The 17,825-nt window shown below is 41.4% G+C and overlaps 2 protein-coding genes across 3 annotated transcripts in view; one reads left to right on the top strand and one right to left on the bottom strand.

The window, feature by feature from the left end:
* The window catches only part of NGEF (neuronal guanine nucleotide exchange factor), a 99,139-nt gene extending 86,199 nt beyond the window's left edge, over positions 1-12,940 (top strand). For both annotated transcript variants that reach the window (XM_018567666.1, XM_018567667.1), the window contains 5 exons: positions 823-986; positions 3,041-3,196; positions 4,251-4,330; positions 7,005-7,109; positions 12,641-12,940. In XM_018567666.1, coding sequence (XP_018423168.1) covers positions 823-986; positions 3,041-3,196; positions 4,251-4,330; positions 7,005-7,109; positions 12,641-12,825 — 690 coding nt within the window. In that variant the 3' untranslated portion in view covers positions 12,826-12,940. The remainder of the gene's footprint in view (positions 1-822; positions 987-3,040; positions 3,197-4,250; positions 4,331-7,004; positions 7,110-12,640) is intronic.
* A 2,034-nt stretch (positions 12,941-14,974) lies between these two features.
* The window catches only part of CUNH2orf82 (chromosome unknown C2orf82 homolog), a 28,010-nt gene continuing 25,159 nt past the window's right edge, over positions 14,975-17,825 (bottom strand). The window contains exons 3-4 of the mRNA XM_018567654.1: positions 15,772-15,945; positions 14,975-15,092 (exon numbers count right to left, since the gene is read on the bottom strand). Coding sequence (XP_018423156.1) covers positions 14,983-15,092; positions 15,772-15,945 — 284 coding nt within the window. The 3' untranslated portion in view covers positions 14,975-14,982. The remainder of the gene's footprint in view (positions 15,093-15,771; positions 15,946-17,825) is intronic.

The following is a 17,825-nucleotide window of genomic DNA, read 5'->3' as shown; positions in this document are numbered from 1 at the left end:
GAGTGGGGTTATGGTTGGCATTTTCTTGCATGCATTTGAAATGAATGACTAGTCTGTTGGACTCTTCTATGCGTTTCCACTGTTTAACTAAATTGATCTATCGCATTTGCACTCTAGACAGTCTAAAGTCTCAGGAATAATCTCAGCGTGTTGTTGTGATCAGAGCTATGGGGGTCACGCAGTAATTTAGAAATCATCTATCTCACCAGAACGCCTTCACCGAGAAAGCTGTTAAAGGCGCATAAAATATTTTTACATACCTTTATGCAAAAGCAATAAAATGGTTTCAGAGATAAAGAAGGTGTGGTTGTGAAATATATGATTCTTGGCTCTGTTTACTTGTCGTGAACGTTGGTTGCTCTCAACAAAAACGGGACATCCTAAATACAAGGGAATCCAGGGTTGAAGATATACTCATATATACAGTCCAATGAGAGCAGCAAACAAGTCCGAATGAGAGTCCAAAAAGTTTAATAATAGAATGGGTTCATAAAGACACCACATAAATATTAATGCGTTTTGGGGGTTCCAAGACCTCCCCCTTCTTCAGGTCTTATACATGATAGGTAGTATTATGTACTCAGAACTGGCACAAATCACCAGGGATTAATCACTTGCTGTGTAGGGTAGAGCCATCGTCAGTGAATCAGAAAAACTGATTCAGTCCTGTATCTCATTCTACTTGTGCTTGACCCTCAAAGATCAGGAGGAGGGTAGGAGGGTAGCACCTAAAAATTTTACATTACACAGCACACTTATCTAAACCCCATACACTTATTCTGTATTTCCCTCCTGTTCATTTTTCCTCTCTCTTCTTTGCAGTCTGTACCCATCATTTCTCACTCACGATGGCTATTAAAGCAGGGTGAACTACAACAAATGTCAGGACCACGCACATCCCGCACCCTCCGCACAAAGAAACTTTTCCGCTCAGTTTATCTCTTCCTCTTCAACGATTTGCTGCTCCTGTGCAAGCGTCAGCCTGGGTGAGTGGCATATGATAAAAGCAGCTCCATGTTAATGGTATATTCTGGATAAGCATACGGAGGTCAGCCTACGAGCTTAAAGTAGAACTGAAGCCAAATCTTTTTTTCGTTTTGGATAGAATAAGCGAGGGTTATAACCCCTGCCACCTTTTTATGCCATCTGTGTCCCATTGGGAGATTTTCCTTCACTTTCTGTCTTATAGTCACAGCAGGAAGTGAGAGATAATGTCTCCAAAATCAGGGAAATCACTTGTGGTCAGCAGTGTCACCAGAACTATTGTCTAAAGAAGATTTCCCATTTATTCCTGTTCTGATGACAACCCAAAATTTGGGATTTTACTTCACTTTCAGTGATAATGGTCACCAGGACAAATAGAGAGGGTGAATCACCCTGGTGGGGACACAGACAGCAATAGAAACCTGATAGGTCTTCTAATCCCTCGCCACTCTATTCAAAATTTAAAATATGGTTTTGGCTTCAGTTTCACTTTAATATTAATTGTGGCAAAATCTTTTATAATGTCAAAAACTGAAGCCCTGCCCACTCATATTGGGCCTTGAAAGGGTGGCCGCAGAACACAGATCATAAGAAATGCAGCCACAATCACTGCAATAAACCTGATGAACTGGGCTGTAAAGGACAATGTAATGGTCAGATTAGTGGTATACTGGCTGCACTTTCTGACTTTAGCGCTGCTGTAACATGTACTGTATATTGCAATATAGAAGATATAGAACCGCTATTTCGGCTGAGATGACACTTTCGTCATTTTGCCAAAAGTGCCATTTTCGGGCGATATGTTTGGGTGGCCGAAATTTCGGTGCATCCCTAGTTAAAGGAGAACTATGAGGTTAAGTCTTTTCCCCATAGTTCTCCTTAGGGTAACGAGAGGACACAAACTAGCGTCCTCCCGTCACCCTAAGCTCAGTACACCGCGAGCTGTAGCTTCTGAGAGGTATTCTGAGACGCCGCAGCTGAAGCGGATCCCGACAATTGTTCCGGGATCCGCCCAGCTGCGTGACTGACAGCTGGCTCTGCCTATCTAGAGGCAGAGCCAGCTGTACCCGCCCCCTCCCCCGTCTGTTCCTCCAGTCAGAGCTGGCGGATCGGGGAGGGGGGAATCCAGCCCCTCCACCTGTCACGGCAGGGCCGTAACAGGATCGAGAGGTGAGCGAACGCCGGTATGTGTTCGCTCACCTCCCGATCTACTGAGCCGACCTGTGACAGTCTCATTGTCACAGGTTGGCTAGAACTATGAGGTGAGTGAGAAGCACTCATCTCATAGTTCTCCTTTAAAAGCAAAGTCAGGTTTTCTTTTTAGATTTCCCTTTACTTCCTGTCCTATAGACTCAGCTGAGGGAAGGAAGTGGGGAGGATATATTTTCAATGTGAGGGAAATCCTTTGTTAGACAGTTGTCATGGGAACAAGTGTCCCCATTGAAAGATTATAGTTATATTTAAAGTAATACTAAAGGCAAAAAACATAAATAGTGTAACTACCTGAATTTGATATGAGCCTACTCTAGTCCACTGTACAGAAGAACTGGGAGAGGGGGGGGCATCACTCTGAACCAATCAGGCTCTGCTGCATAGACATGTGCTGACAGAGAATATTCTGACAGTAGAAGAGAGCATACTGAGCAGAGGGGTGACCTCAGTGGTGTGCTGCTTCATGGTCCAATCACCAAGCCAAGATTAGTTTTTGACCCGGTGGTTTTGACTAAATTGTGCTGCTGTTGTAATGGAGGTCTGGAAGCCAAGGATCTGGCTTTATTGTGCAACAGGATCACAAAACTGGCAGCAAAGAATTACAAATTCTTTGGCAGTGATATGTATTTCTACAATGTGTTTAGGGGCTTGCTTGGAGTTCAGCATAAATTCAGAGTAAATTTTCCAAGGAAAGTCATGGCAGGTGTCTCTGTAGTGCCATAGTCCACTTCTCTTCCTTGTTTTGTGAGAGGCGGTATCAGTTCCGTAATATGCTTGCTATATTCCTGCATTATGTGCCACATACGCTGCTATAGAATTTCTCACTTCTCTCATTTTCTGACAGGGATCGGTTTCAGGTGTTTGATGTTGCAGCACGTGGCCTTCTGCGTGTAGAAGAACTGGAAGACCAAGGCCAGAGCTTCGCCAACGTCTTTATCCTCAAACTGCTGGAGAACGCACATGAGAGGGAGTTTACGTATATGCTAAAGGCTTTATCCCAGTGAGTGCAACCCTTGAAGAAAGACCAACCTGCACCTTCACTATAGCATACATACTGATTAATATTGGTCTGTAGTCACTAGTGAGATTGTTATTATACCAGATTGTTTACATGAAGAATAACACAGCAACCCGTCTGATTCCAACTGTCATTCTTTTAATGGCGCTTAGAGATGCAGCATTTAAATCCGATTACTATGAATAATATAATTTACTAGATTCAATGCCGTCATCCTTTATAATGTATACTGTACAATATATGTACATATAATAAAAGGGCAATTTGTAAAAGTGTCCAGAAGCTACTAGCTGCTATCCACACCTTGGACATTATACTGTATTTCCAGTGTTTAGTTAAGTGTACATGAAAATTGTATGGTCTGTCATAGCTGCTACCCATACCCCCCAACTGTCCCTCATTTGGAACCAAACCCCTCTGCTCCTCTTTCCACCTTAGTTGTCCCTCTTTTTGGTCTGATGTCCTGATATCTATGAAATTGTTTTATTTAACTTCCAGAAGTGTTAATTTACTCTAAAACCTTATCTGTTAATGATCATGTTTGCTATTTCAAAGTGGCAGTATAAAGGAAAAGTAGTGTTGAAGAAAACAGTTCTAGGTTTAATCACTCATTTTTGGCATATAAATTCTTAATGTTCCATATAACTGAGGGTGTGAGAGGCATGTGTCCATTGCCTAAATACATTGTGCTGGGAGGTGTCCCTCTTTATCAGAGAGTCGGGAGGTACTGTATGTCTACCTATCTCTCTGATGCTTTCATAGTGAGCAGAGGAGTGTTGTGTCTTTTCTGGGAGCTCTTATCACTACAAGTCCTAAGTGTGAATATCCGGTAATCTTTTTCCTGTGCACAAAAATGTTTCCAGTCCTTCTTCTGTTTCCATTGACCCTCAGCAGACCTCAGTAAAAGGTTCCCTTCTCACAGGTCATTTTTATGTTTATAGGTTTATAGAATAGATCTTGGTATTCCAGTAGTGGTGTTATCATGAAGGCCCATCATGTTTCATGTATGAAATGTAAAATGGATCTTTGATTTCAGGAGTGAAATGAAACGGTGGATGACGTCATTAGTTCCAAACCGAAGAACAAAATTTGTTTCAATTACCACTCGGGTTTTTGGTAAGTAATAATACCATCTAGTCATAGTTACATATTTTTCTGCATATCTCATGATCAGCTGGGTTGGAGTAGTTGTATAATATATTCATGATATCTCAGTATAATTATAATTTGTAGTGTATATACAGTATATATCAATGGCATATACTAAATGCTGAGGGTCCTGTACAGATAAATACTTTGGCTCATGTTTACTGCCCATTATTATTGCCTTATGCATGCTTTTCCATAATTCTTTGAGGGTGCATGGCACATATCCAATGCCTTTCTTCACCAATATTTCACAGTAACCGGCTTTGTGCCTACAAGGGGGGAATGTATCAATTTGGTTGTATCATCAGCATCTTTTAAACTGTCGTATCCCGACGATCATGTTCTAACTGTTCTCTAAATTGCCACAAGCTTGCAGGGAACCCCCTGGAGGACAGCCGAATAGCCCTGAAGTGTTTACCTGAGTGTGGGTATGAAGCTGAATTATCTGAGCTCAGGAGTACTTCTAGAATGTGCGCCAGTTTGAAGGGTTTTTAATGATGCAAATGCTGAACAAAATGATTCCCCAGTTAAGAAATGAATCAACTATATACATTATGTTGCAAGAACACTTAAAATAAGGCGCTTAAAATAACAGAAATTAAACTTTGCGGTTAGTTAGCATGACATTTTGGTCTTTGCTCCTACACATTTTTACACATTCATCAATTCCCCCCAAGGTATTTTAAGCTGTAGCTCTTGCTCATTCCCAGTCTATGACCTTCGTATTAGCTGCCTGTTCAGTGCTTAACTTACTGGTTACAGATCCTCCTTTAGAGAACCAGAAGTTCCAGGCTTTCAAACTACCAACTATGTTTAAAGGAGAACTATGGGGTAAGGGTTTTTCCCAATAGTTCTAATAAGGGTCACGGAAGGACATAAACTAGCGTCCTCCCGTGAACCAAAGCTCAGTATATCGTGAGCTACAGCTCGCGGTATACTGAGACTGCGGCAACCGGGACGGATCCCGACATTCCTGTCGAGATCCACCCAGCTGCGTGATTGGCAGCTGTACCCGCTCCCCACCCCGGTCCGTTCCACCAGTCAGCGCTGGAGGATCGGAGCGAGGAGGGGGTAATCCCTGCAGGGAGCCTGAGTGACAGTCATGGCTCTCTGCAGGGACATGATCAAGAAGGGAGCGAGCGACGCTATGTGTTCGCTCACCTCTCGATCTACTGAGCCGACCTGTGACAGTTTAATTGTCACAGGTCAGCTCGAACTATGAGGTTGAGTGAAAATCCCTCACCTCATAGTTCTCCTTTAACAGGAACTTCTGTGCCTTCTGTTTGGCTACTATGATGGGCCCCACAGATCATTTGTCTGTCTCCTGATGGATATATGTTTCTGTGAAGAATTAAAATAGACAAGCACATATCCATCCATTCATATCTTTATGATACGGAGAAGGCACAGCTATTTTTAACTTACATTTGAATACAAAAATAGGCCATGATAAAGAGAAAATAAACCATTGTTATAAACCCCTTTATGCTATATCAATGAAGAATAGACCAAAACTAACAATATCGCTCTTTCTGTTGGCTGGTATACAAATTCATATTTCATCTTGTGCATCACTGGCTCTGTTGTTAATACGTTTTCATGGATTTGAAATTCTGAGTCCCATGGAAGCTTGCCTTTGCAAGATAGTTTGTCTGACATAAGTATTGTCATAGAAGACTGGTAGAATACATTATACAGCATCCTAAAACAAAAGTTGAATGGGCAACATTTTTATATAAATATGCAGATATTTATAGGAAATGTGTAGAGAACTGTCCATGGCGGTGTACATGCTTTATCTTGCTTTGCGGACATTCAGTGAGCTGTGGCTGGAGCAATATGGGAATACCTGTGGACACTGCACCCCTAGACTGGTGTCCACAGACAGCATTTGATGGAATAGAAGTGTGTGCGGGCAACAATAAAACATAATTTTGTGTGGCACCTAGTCCATACAGTACTGATATTCTACGGTCAGCTACTCTTCCATCTAGGCCAGGCAGCTGGTTCATTAGTTTGGCTATCCTCAACACAAGATTAATGGTTTTATATTGTCTATTTTAAACCACATTACAACTACCACCATGGATCATCTGGACAGCCTGCTCCCGACACCCAAACCCCATAGTCTAGTTTAACTTTGGATTTGTAACACCGAAATGTATTCACAGAACAGAGTGACCAAAACACAGTCTATGGGCTGTGACAACCCTACGCCATATATCACTGGACACCTTTAATAGTGAAATACCTCCTGCCTTGCTGGCTTCCATGGTTGTCCAGCGGTTTTAATGCTTTCTTTGGTTACCGACCTGGAGCAAGTATATACTGTATATCAAGAGTCCTGTCTTCACCTAAAGTCTTCACCCAAAGTTTGCTTGTTTTGGGTCAGAAATATTGAGCCTGCATTTTCAGAAAGCCAGCAATGGGAGCTGGTAATTTTGTTTTTCCATTTTGATCTCCTGGCTTCCTAAGGGGGCTGACACTGTACTTGTGTAGTGGGCCTCCTTGTCACTAGGCCCACTCCTGACAAACGCCTGATGCTTATATGAACTACGTCATTCATTCATGTGTTGTTTGTGTGCCTCACTTCCTACAGGCAGATCGCAGTATATCTCATGTTTGTTTGTTCACTTCTCAGACTGCCCGCAGGTGCAGTGTGTCCACCCATACATTGCCCAGGAGCCGGACGAGCTGTCCCTGGACCTGGCAGACCTGCTCAATGTCCTGGACAAGACAGATGACGGTATGTATCCTGCAAGAGACAGGCTAGGGTCCCCAGGGATGCCTGAAGCCTGAGTTCCCTCATAAGAGCCTGACAGATTCCAGGAGCAGAATATATGTGTCACAGTAACAGGATGAAATTCTTTTAGAGCAAATGACAGGGAATAACTATTTATGACACGGTGACAGATTTCATCTGCACAGCTATTATTTGGATATGGAAATAGTCCGCTTCCAAATATGCATTTTTGTCATTTCACTATGAGACACGCTACGAGACAATCAGATTTCATTTATTCTGCTCACATTTCAATAGCTCTCTGCGTAGCTGATAGTTTGCTTGGGGACTAAACAACATATATTTTTAGTAGCATGCAATTAACCTCTAACTATCAAATACTTCTTTTGGTACACACTGAAGGGTGAAGGGATACTCTAGTTGGGATAAGTGTCCTGTAAGCTTATATATCTTGCATTTCTTTCTTTTCTTTTGGTTGTATGCTGGACTCTAAAGGCTTTAATTAACAAATCTGCACCTCGAAGCTGATGTTAAGTCTCAAATTGTTGCTGGAAGAGGGGTTGCCTTTGGATGGAAAAACATTCAGGGTGATAGGTAGTTTGTTCTTCTGAATCTGGAGAATCTGGGGTAATATTTACAGAAAGGTCACGCAGAGAGCCAAGCCAATTTTTTTTATGCAATGAGCTTTGATGGTAAATCTCCCCCTCCAGTGGTCAGGAGTAGCAGTGCACAAGAAGCAAATGGTAGCCTGGCAGTTCTAATCAGTGGACTATAAGAGATTTAATGGCAATGGTAATCCAGTCACATATTAATGCAGAAATATCACATGTTCACATGTAGGATCCCACCTATGTATATCTGTCAGTGCATATTACAATCATGTTCTGGACTTTATGCCTCAGAGTCTCTTAATACAAGAACTGTATATGTTTCTGCTTGCTTCCACCTTTCCTACCCTAGAGACACAAAACAGAAATATTTCTCCCTTTCAATATTCTCCTGTATGCGTGATCCCAATGGACCTCTGATGGTCACATTTGTCTCCAGTCATCCTTGCTTGTTCAGTTTTGGATTTTTGCTTATAGGTTCTCTCGGTATTATAAAAGTCACAGCTTTTCAGAAGACATTAGCAATTCACAATCCATGATAAAATAGCACCATGATCTCTTTACATGTGTTCTAATGTTAGGAATTGGGGAACCTGTTCTTAAAGGAAACCTGTAAATAGATAGGCTTTCATTGCTGATCATTGAATCTGACTTCGGTACCTTAAGTCACAGCCCTGGAGAAAACATAAAGACAAAGAAAAATATTCAGAAAGTACTAAAACCATCTGATCATCCTGGCAGTGAGAGAACTAGTATTATCAGAAGGGGAGGTCAGCAAAGGCAAGCTCCATGCTTCCTCAGTTCAGGTTTGATAATTATCATTTGTGCCTATAGGAACAAGGCTCTGTCTTTCCTTCACCAACACTGTCTGGGAGATTATTGTCAAAATTTGATTGTCCATCTGAGGGACCCTATAATTGGTAAAACTGGTTTGGACAATCTTTGACTTAGTCATGGGTGTCAGAATGGGGTGTACATGTTCTCCTAATGGCCATAAGTGCACCCTAGCTGCCAGTGGGTAGTGTGAATGAAGACATATGAGCTATTGAAGCTGTGGTCCAAGCAGCCATAAAAAACACGAGTCAATGTTAATTATACATTTATTTTTTAAGGCAACTAGTGTAAATAACATAATCTCACTGGATAATGGCCTTGTGTAGTTTTTTTTACTGTACAGTAGCACTGGGAGAGGCCAGGATAGTATTAGGAGTCAGTCAGGTTTCATACCTCCCAACTGTCGCTCATTTGAAACTAAACCCCTCTGTCCATCTTTCCTCCTCAGTTCTCCCTTTTTTGGTCTGATGTACAGATATCTATAAAAAAAAAAAAGGTTCTATCCAACTACCAAAAGTGTTTTTTTGCACTAAAACATTCTTCTCATCTTTTAATGATCGTGTTTGCTACTTCAAAAAAACAGTATAAAGGAACAATTATGGTGAAATAAACTAAATTCTGGGTTTAACCAACTATTTTAGGGGGTGGCAGGGTTGTGTCCATTGCCTAAATACATTATGCTGGAAGGTGTCCTCCTTTCTTATCTCAAAAAGTTGGGAGGTATGCATGTTCATGTATTGACATGAGCTTGCTGACAGGAGGAGGGAGTGGAGTGACAAGTAGGATGGCAGTTTAGTGCACTGTTGCTTTATTGTCCAATAAGCAAGTTGAAAATGTGTTTTTACCCTGTGTACTTGATCAAGGTGTGCTACTGTAGTGGAAGTGGGGACATTAGACAGTGGACAGCATGGTAAAGTACAGTACCATTTACCGGTACACATTACAGTACAGTACCATTACATTAAGCAGTGCCTTCAGGGTGACAGCAGTTGGTCAAGTATGGTACTGGAGTGCTCCCTGTCACTGCGCTGGCTGGGGGGGAATCCCCTGTCATCCCCTTAATACAGTATGTCCCTGCAGGCCGATACCATCTCTCCTGCAAAGTTCCCCCTCACATGCTACCACCAAACTAGGTCTTATTTTCAGGGTAGGTCTTATATTACAGGAATCTTGAAAAATAGTGCTAGGTCTTACTTTCAGGGTAGGTCTTATTTTCGGGGAAACAGGGTATATGCAAATTTCAACTGTGTAATTAGCTGCTTGCCTGAAATTTAGCAGTTGAATCGCTAAGCTCATAGAAAAGGCACCTGCAGCATCTAATAGCTTTGACACTGTGGCACCCAATGCAGCCAGTGGCTTCCCTCAGCTTTGGAAAGCAATGATGTTGTATCACAAGAGACTTTAAATACTGGTGTCGGGAGTTCTGTGTGCCTGGTACTATGGGCTGAAACCAACCTTTTATACATTAAACATACATGTTTTTGATTATAAAAACTGGAATAAAATACATAAAACATTTTAGATTTTAGAAAGTAGTTTATTTCTCTGTACATGAACCAGCTTCACAAAAATCCTCTCTACAGGGTACCTTATGATAACGATGCCAGAGAAACATGGAAAAACAGAAGGTTGGGAGAGAATACAGAGATTGCCAGCATTCCCTGCATCCACCACCCCATCATATCATCCATCCACCCACCACCCCATCATACCATCCATTAACTACCATATCATACCATCCATTAACTACCATATCATACCATCCATTAACTACCCCATCATACCATCCATTAACTACCCCATCATACCATCCATCCATCACCCCATCATACCATCCTCCACCACTCCATCATACCATCCATCCACCAAACTCAGGCACCAGCACTGTGTCTTGCATGCTGAATACCATATGCATACGGGGTTGTTCACTAAAGGGTGAAGAGTTTGGAGAAGGCAGGAGAAGTGAACAATCTAGGACAACATAGCTGATTTAGAAAAATCATCCAATTCAGCTCACTTTCCAGTTCAGCTATGTAGTCCTAGATCGTTCACTTTTCCTGAGTTCTGCAAACTCTTCACCCTTTTGTGAATAACCCTGATAATGTTCTTTTTAAACTGCTGATTCATGCTTGAATTTAGTAGAGCAAGCTGGCATGATTAATCATCCATCCACAACTCCATCATACCAGCCATCCACAACTCCATCATTCCCTCCATCCACCTCCCCATGATACCATCCATCCAGCACGTTATCATACTATCCACCACCCCATCATAAGATCCATCCACCTCCCCATCAGAACAGCCATCCACCACCCCATCATAGCATCAATCCAGCACCTTGTGATACCATCCACCACCCCATCATACCATCCATCCACTACTCTACCTCCCCATCATACCATCACACTTGGACATCAGCACTGTGCCCTGCATGATGAATACTACATATGTAATATTCTTTTTATACTGCTGATTCATGCTTGAATTTAGTAGAGCAAGCTTGCATAATTAATCATCCATCCACTACCCCATCATACCAGTATTCCCTCCATCCACTACCACACCATACCATCCATCCACCACCCCATCATAACCTCTATCCACCACCCCATCATACCAGCATTCCCTCCATCCACTACCACATCATACCATCCATCCACCACCCCATCATAATCTCTATCCACAACCCCATCATACCAGCATTCCCTCCATCAACCTCTCCCCCATAACATCCATCCACTACCTACCACATCATGCCATTCATCTGCGTTGGGGTGCCATGAGGAAATAATAGCACTGCAGCGCACCCAACATTGCAAAATGCGTTTCTATGCAATGAGGGATCCTGTGTAGCATTGCAGAGATGTAAACAATGGCTTAGATTGGGTCATGATGTGTGTGGCCTATTTTAGCCAGTTACTGATCATAGTATAGATGTCACAAAGCAAAACACCCGTCCCAGAAGCGGCGATTTCCATACCGATTCCATGGCAATCCTCCTCTGATTAGTGGAAGCTTCATTGCCTTAATATTGACAGCTTGTCGGAGGTTTCTGGAAAATATGTTTTTCCTCATGCTAGATTCCCTTTTCCCCACCGCACAAGTCTTACCTTTCATAAACTTTGTACTGCTTTTCTAAAGCCCTTCTTAAAGTAACTTTTGGTGTAGGATTTGATGCTTTCTCCTGGTTTGTTGACCCTTTTCCCAATAAAAAAATGGTTTAAGGGCCAATAGCCACCAGATCCAATGAGAAACACCAACATGTAACATGCAGCAATCAGGGAATGCTAAATACAGATCTGAAAGGGAACACATCAAGATAGATATTTGGCTATTGGATGCTAAAGGATTTCTGTTGCTGTCCATCCACTGCTGAAGATTGGACTGAATTGATAGGCCCAGCACACAACACGCAGTCGCAGCAGACTGATGAGGTCATCTTACTGCTCACCCCTGCTATCATTATGTTCCTTGTGAGCCTATTTGCATACAGCTCACCTGACTGTATCCTAATGCTGCTCTACCCTCTCCCACTCTGAGCACTGTATAGGAGATTGCAAGAAGCCAATAGCCAGTCCAATGAATTTACCTACACTAGTTGCATTAAAAGAAATCATAATGTATTAATGGTTACAGAGCTGCATAAATGAGTGTCTTTTATATCAGCCTGCCATTCATTAATGACCAAGAGCAATGATGTACAGTATAAAGGTTTGGAACTTCTGACAGTGTGGTAGCTTCCATATTTCCATCCTGACAGGTTCACTTTAAGACTACAACAGGAACCATTGCTGAAACATTTCTCAGCTGGATTTCCTAAGCTGATAAAACCACACCCATGTTTTATCATGTCATGTAGCATTCAGATTCACACACATCAATGGCCATCAACTTTGTAACCATGGCCAGCTTTAGCCAATTTTTTTCTTTTTTTTTGGATTAAGATGCTCTCAATGTTAAAACATTCCTTTTCTCTGAATAAAAGGTTTGCTCCAAAGAAAGAACGAAGTAGAGATACAGTATTTAGCACATTGAGCTTTATTGAAGCACCAATACATTGCTTGTTTTGTCCTTCTTGCTGTCCTACAGGTTGGGTTTTCGGAGAACGCTTGCATGACCAAGAAAGGGGCTGGTTCCCCACCACAGTGGCAGAGGAAATCCTCAACAGAGACATTAGGACGCAGAACCTGAAGGAATGTTTACGGGTGCACAAAGCCGATGATAGCAGCCAGAACAAAGACCGGCGGAAGATGGGAAGCCGGACGCGGCAGTGACCCCCTGGTGATGGAATGGGTGCCAGCATGCATAGGGGGCTGGGCTGGGGACAAGAGCGGTGTGTCTGTGACGCGATGCAAATATTCTATATAAATATATGTATATTATCTACAACTTGTGTTACTTGTGTTCAGGTTCTCACAACTGACATGGCATTTGATCAGCCTGCACAGTACAAGCTGACAGGCAACATAATCCTACACACAAATTATATATATATATACACAGGAAGGTTATATAAAGGTTTTTCACATAGCATAAGAAATTAGTAATGGATTACAACTTGCTGCACAGAGGAGAAGAAGCTGAAACCTGGAAGACCTCTCAAACTTGTCTAAGATGCTACAAAATAATTTCATTTTCTTTTTAAAATATATGATCATCTGGGCCCAAAAAATATCTAAAAAAGGTACAGTACATGTTACATTTGGTAAGACCTACTGTATAGCTGCAGCTATGTAAGTGTTACAATATATCAACAATACCTTTATTCATATCATTTGATCATTTCATGCCCTTAAAGAGGGCTGAGTTTTGCAGACATTCAGGAGCCAATACTGCCGCCTCTGGAATGCACGGGTTGTTTTTTTCGATCCCAAGAGTGATTTTACATTGAAATACCGCACTGCAACGGTGTGTGAATAACTTGAATGGGTTCACTTGGTAAGCAGCACTGTCTGCCAAATGTGATATGCCAAATTAAATTTGGAGTGCCAGAATATATTAAAGCCGTGGCAATGCAAATGAACCTGAGCAGCTACCATGTTAATTTGTAGGCAGGGGGTGATAAGGACACAGATCAACTGTCTGGGTTTTTTTTTCCTCTCCTTTGCTGCCTGTGTGACCTTAGCCTGTCATGCAATTAGCAATCAGATGCAGATGATTCTCATTTACCGTATGACTTGACATGGCTGAGGTAAGATATGGCAAAGCTTCCTATCCAGGCTCATTTCCTCATGCAGCAGACCCCCTTGGTTGGCCCTGATAACCATCTCTCCTTAATATCCTTATTTCTTTTGCAAGGCCTAAACCAAACAGGTGATTTTCAGTCTTCTGTGACCTGAAACTAGTTTACACTTTATAAGTTGTGGAATGGCAGCTTCCATTAGCAAGTTCTGAATCAGAGGCTGTGCTTCTAAACAGATTACCTTCATGGACATCAAAAGAGCACCTACCCCACTGGCAGTGAGTACAAACACTACAAATGACTGACCAGCTAATTTTCCTGGGGTGGTACTGCTTGAAAATAGTGTGGACACATAAGGAGATAAAGATGGGATATGGTGGATACCATCATTTTATACTATACAATGTACTAAAAATGGAAGACAAATTGCACCATCCTGTAGTTCATGCCAAAGAACCCATCTGGTGTAGCTTATGGTGGACCCAAGAATCATATGATCATGAAGCTCATGCTAACAAAAGCTAGCACTTTGTTAGTTAATGGTCAGCTGCAGTTGATTTGGGGCTTTGCAGACACCCATGTACAGAGAGAAATCTAAGAGTTGCTATGACCAGCCAATAAAAGAAATGCAACAGGATCAGCTACTGCTTGTCAGGCTATACAGGTGCTAAATAAAAAAAATGATAAGAACTTCTGAGTGTGAGGAGCACTTTAGGACATGTTGGCTTAGCTCTGCGCCACTAATCCCTTTAATAAAGAGAAGGAAGTCTCCGCCTCCTTCAAGGAGGGGCTTATGTCTGACTCTGGTAGTACAAGGAGGGGGCAGATCTCTCACTGCACATCTTTCTCAATGATAGATCTGCCCCCCTTCTTTTTCTATTGAGATAATGTAGCACGAGCATCTGTCACCTGAAACATTTCCAATAGAGCATCAGCCTACTTTAATTTGATATATTCTATTTAATATTGATTCATCTTTCTAAATACATTTACAGTATGATGTACACCTTACATCGTTATAATAATGGGGAATTCCAGACAGATATTCTACTTTCTTCTGGTGCAGAGAGGGTCACTTTTGTTTTTCTAGAGGCCCGATATTCACAATATTTGGGTTCAGTGAAGCCAGCACACAAATTCTTGCAATACAGCATCAAGCCATTGTTTAGGGATGAATAGGCCTATTTTCTGCTAATGTATATCACAGGTGCAGATTGCCCAAAAAGAGTGGATGTGATTTGTTTTTATTTTAAGAAGCAGAGAATTTTCGGAGTGTGATAACAATCAGGGCGATGAGGACAGATGCACCAAGTAGGGCGGCCAGGACAATGGCGGCGACAGCTCCAGGACCCAGAGAACCTGCAGAAAGGACCACAAAAATACAAAATTTGTCTTGTTACCATGTAATATTTTGTATACAAGAGTTTAGCTTTACAGATATCTGTTTTGTTATATTTGGTCTCCCTGGAGGAGAAACTCGGATATCTTTGGTCTTCCTACAATTAGGGCCCCCTGGATGTCCACTTTTGTTTAGGATGGTAACAAAGGGCGACAGGCTACTGAGGAAAGTTTTTGGGCATCTGCTGGCAGACTTTTTTTCCTTATGATTCAAAGTCTCAGATACGTCAGCAATGTCACGTTTTGTACAGATGGTCGTACTTTTACATACGTAGTTTTAATTGTTTGTAGTTATTTTCTTTTACCTTATGTTTAGCGGTCCTTTGACTTAATATGGTCCCAATTTACTAGTGTAACTTCCATTAAATTAGAATAATAACTTCTTTTAGTCAATAGAAGAGACAGTCTAGTTCTCAGAACAAATTTAAACATGACCTTGTGTTGGACCACTTCATAAAAGTGCACGAGGGAAGAACTATTCTTGCTGCCCGAACCAACCAATCAAATGCTCTCAAATATTTCTTATGTAGCATGGGAAAAGGGAATTTCTCTGGATGCTATGGACAATACAGACAGTTCTTCTTTCAGACATGTAAGTGTTCATTTCACACATTGGATGTGATGTAAAGATGTCGCTTACCATCACTGTTACCCAGAGGATCCTCAAATGTGGGGTCTGGCTCAGAGGCATCGGGGGGGACCCCAGTGACATCGGAGAAGTGCACAGATGGTGTGGTCTCAATAGGTTCTACTCCTGAAGGAAGCTCTGGAGGCTCCTGCCACACTGTGGGTGCTGCTGCTTGAGGATAGCCTGCTGTACCGAATCAAATATAACGAGGTCATGCCACAAACTGGGAAGTAGGTATGTGCAATACAGTAAAGAATATTTCCCCTAAATAGTATATTTATCTACACCAAACACAGTACAAGTAACAGTTGTGCACATGGATACATACATAACATTAGGTCCTATGTATGGCCACTCCTCTTAACTCCTCCTCCTCCGCAGTTAAAAGTGAAAAAACATGTAAATTTAAAAAAAAAACAATCATGTGTTCTGTCAAAGTAACGCTCTCCTCCAAGCAATAGAGCGGAGAGAACTCTGTGGGTCCTCACCAGCTACAAAATGTGGCCTAATTTCTATGACTAGAAAGGGCTTTCATTTGAATGAGATTTAATTTTGGAAAAGTTAATTGGTGTCAATAGGGAAGGTGGTGGCTTTTAAGGGTGCAGTTAGCTTTGAACAGCTCCTTAGAGTTAAAGAAACTCTTTTTGAGAAATTTCTAGACCTCTTTCTTGCTCTAAAAAAAATGGCCCCTTGTTGGCTTATTATTTTATGTGTTTTCACAGAAAGTAAACATAGCTAGCAAAAAAAGAAGAAAAAAAAAGTTAAATAGGTTAAAAAGGAAACGTACACAAATGGTCAAATAGACACTAAAATGAGAAACACAACACAAGAACACTACATGAAAAAACGAAAAAAAACCTTATTGGTCCATCCCCCCCAAAAAACACTCCCCTTCTTTTATCAAGCACTTTTCTCGGCTCAATGAGTGGAATTGAGTTACTAATGTGTCAAAATTTTGCGGCCAAATTGGTAATTTTATGGCTAAATTAATTTTGACAAACTCACTCTACTCATCCCTACTCAGAAACGAAAACATACCCTTATATTTAGGCTAGGTTCACACGGTCCTGTGTGCATTGCAGCGGGCATGGTAACATACACATGTAGGTGTGAATGAGCCCATATACTTTCCCTTTTCCTTTCACACTCATCTGCAGCACATAGATGTGAACCAGCTACATAGAAAAGAATGGGGATTTTGACTGGAGATGGATTTTCATGCAGCAAAATACATGAGTTTTCCTGTATAAAACCGGAACCTTGTGGATATAAATATCATAGAAATTACCTTTTTTATTATTTCTGTTGCCTCTGTATTGCCACCTAAAGCTGACACACTGTACTGCAGCTATATACACTGATACTGTGTAAATTATAGATGGATTCCCTCTAGCTAGTGGCTTTGTGTTAGCAGAGTAGTCACAATTCCTGACAAACAATTCCTAACACAAAACTTAATTAGAGAATAAACCACATAGAGATTGCATTGTTTACAATTCAACCTGACAGACTTCTGACACCGAGGAACAGGAAAGAATAGTCACCGTGCAGAAATGCCAGCTTCTAATACTTTTAGGACCTTAGTCAACAAGCATTCTACAGCTGAATTCCAGGTCTGACCGTCGGCCATTACAATGGAAACTCACTCAACCTGTTGAATTATTCATCTCCACCTAGCAGCTGAAGGAAGTTCTGGAATCTCTGGCAAGGAAATCATTTTGATAAAGTCACCAGGAAATATAAGAAGCCAGGAACTGATGTACTTTATCACCAGCAGGCATTTTGATTCACTCTTTAAGCAGAAGTCATTCCTTAGTTTTACAATAAATTCTAATAATCCACTAAAGCTAATTCAATATTAAATTTTTTAAAATAAAAAAACTAAAAATATACAGACCGTGTATGTGAATTATATCTACCAGAATAGATATTTGATGGCGTTTTATAGAAGAAGCATCAAAGTTGCAGTGCATGCAAACAGCGAGAGTGAAGGGTGTGTGTTGACTCCACACTGCACCACCTGGGCAGACTACATCCCCTATAGAAGACCTTTTAACTCAGACGTG

Source organism: Nanorana parkeri, unplaced genomic scaffold, assembly GCF_000935625.1.
Source record: "Nanorana parkeri isolate BGI_ZX_2015 unplaced genomic scaffold, ASM93562v1 scaffold1080, whole genome shotgun sequence".
Taxonomy (NCBI): Eukaryota; Metazoa; Chordata; class Amphibia; order Anura; family Dicroglossidae; genus Nanorana; species Nanorana parkeri.
The sequence above is the reverse complement of the archived record's forward strand: the minus strand, read 5'-3'. Positions and strand labels throughout refer to the sequence as shown.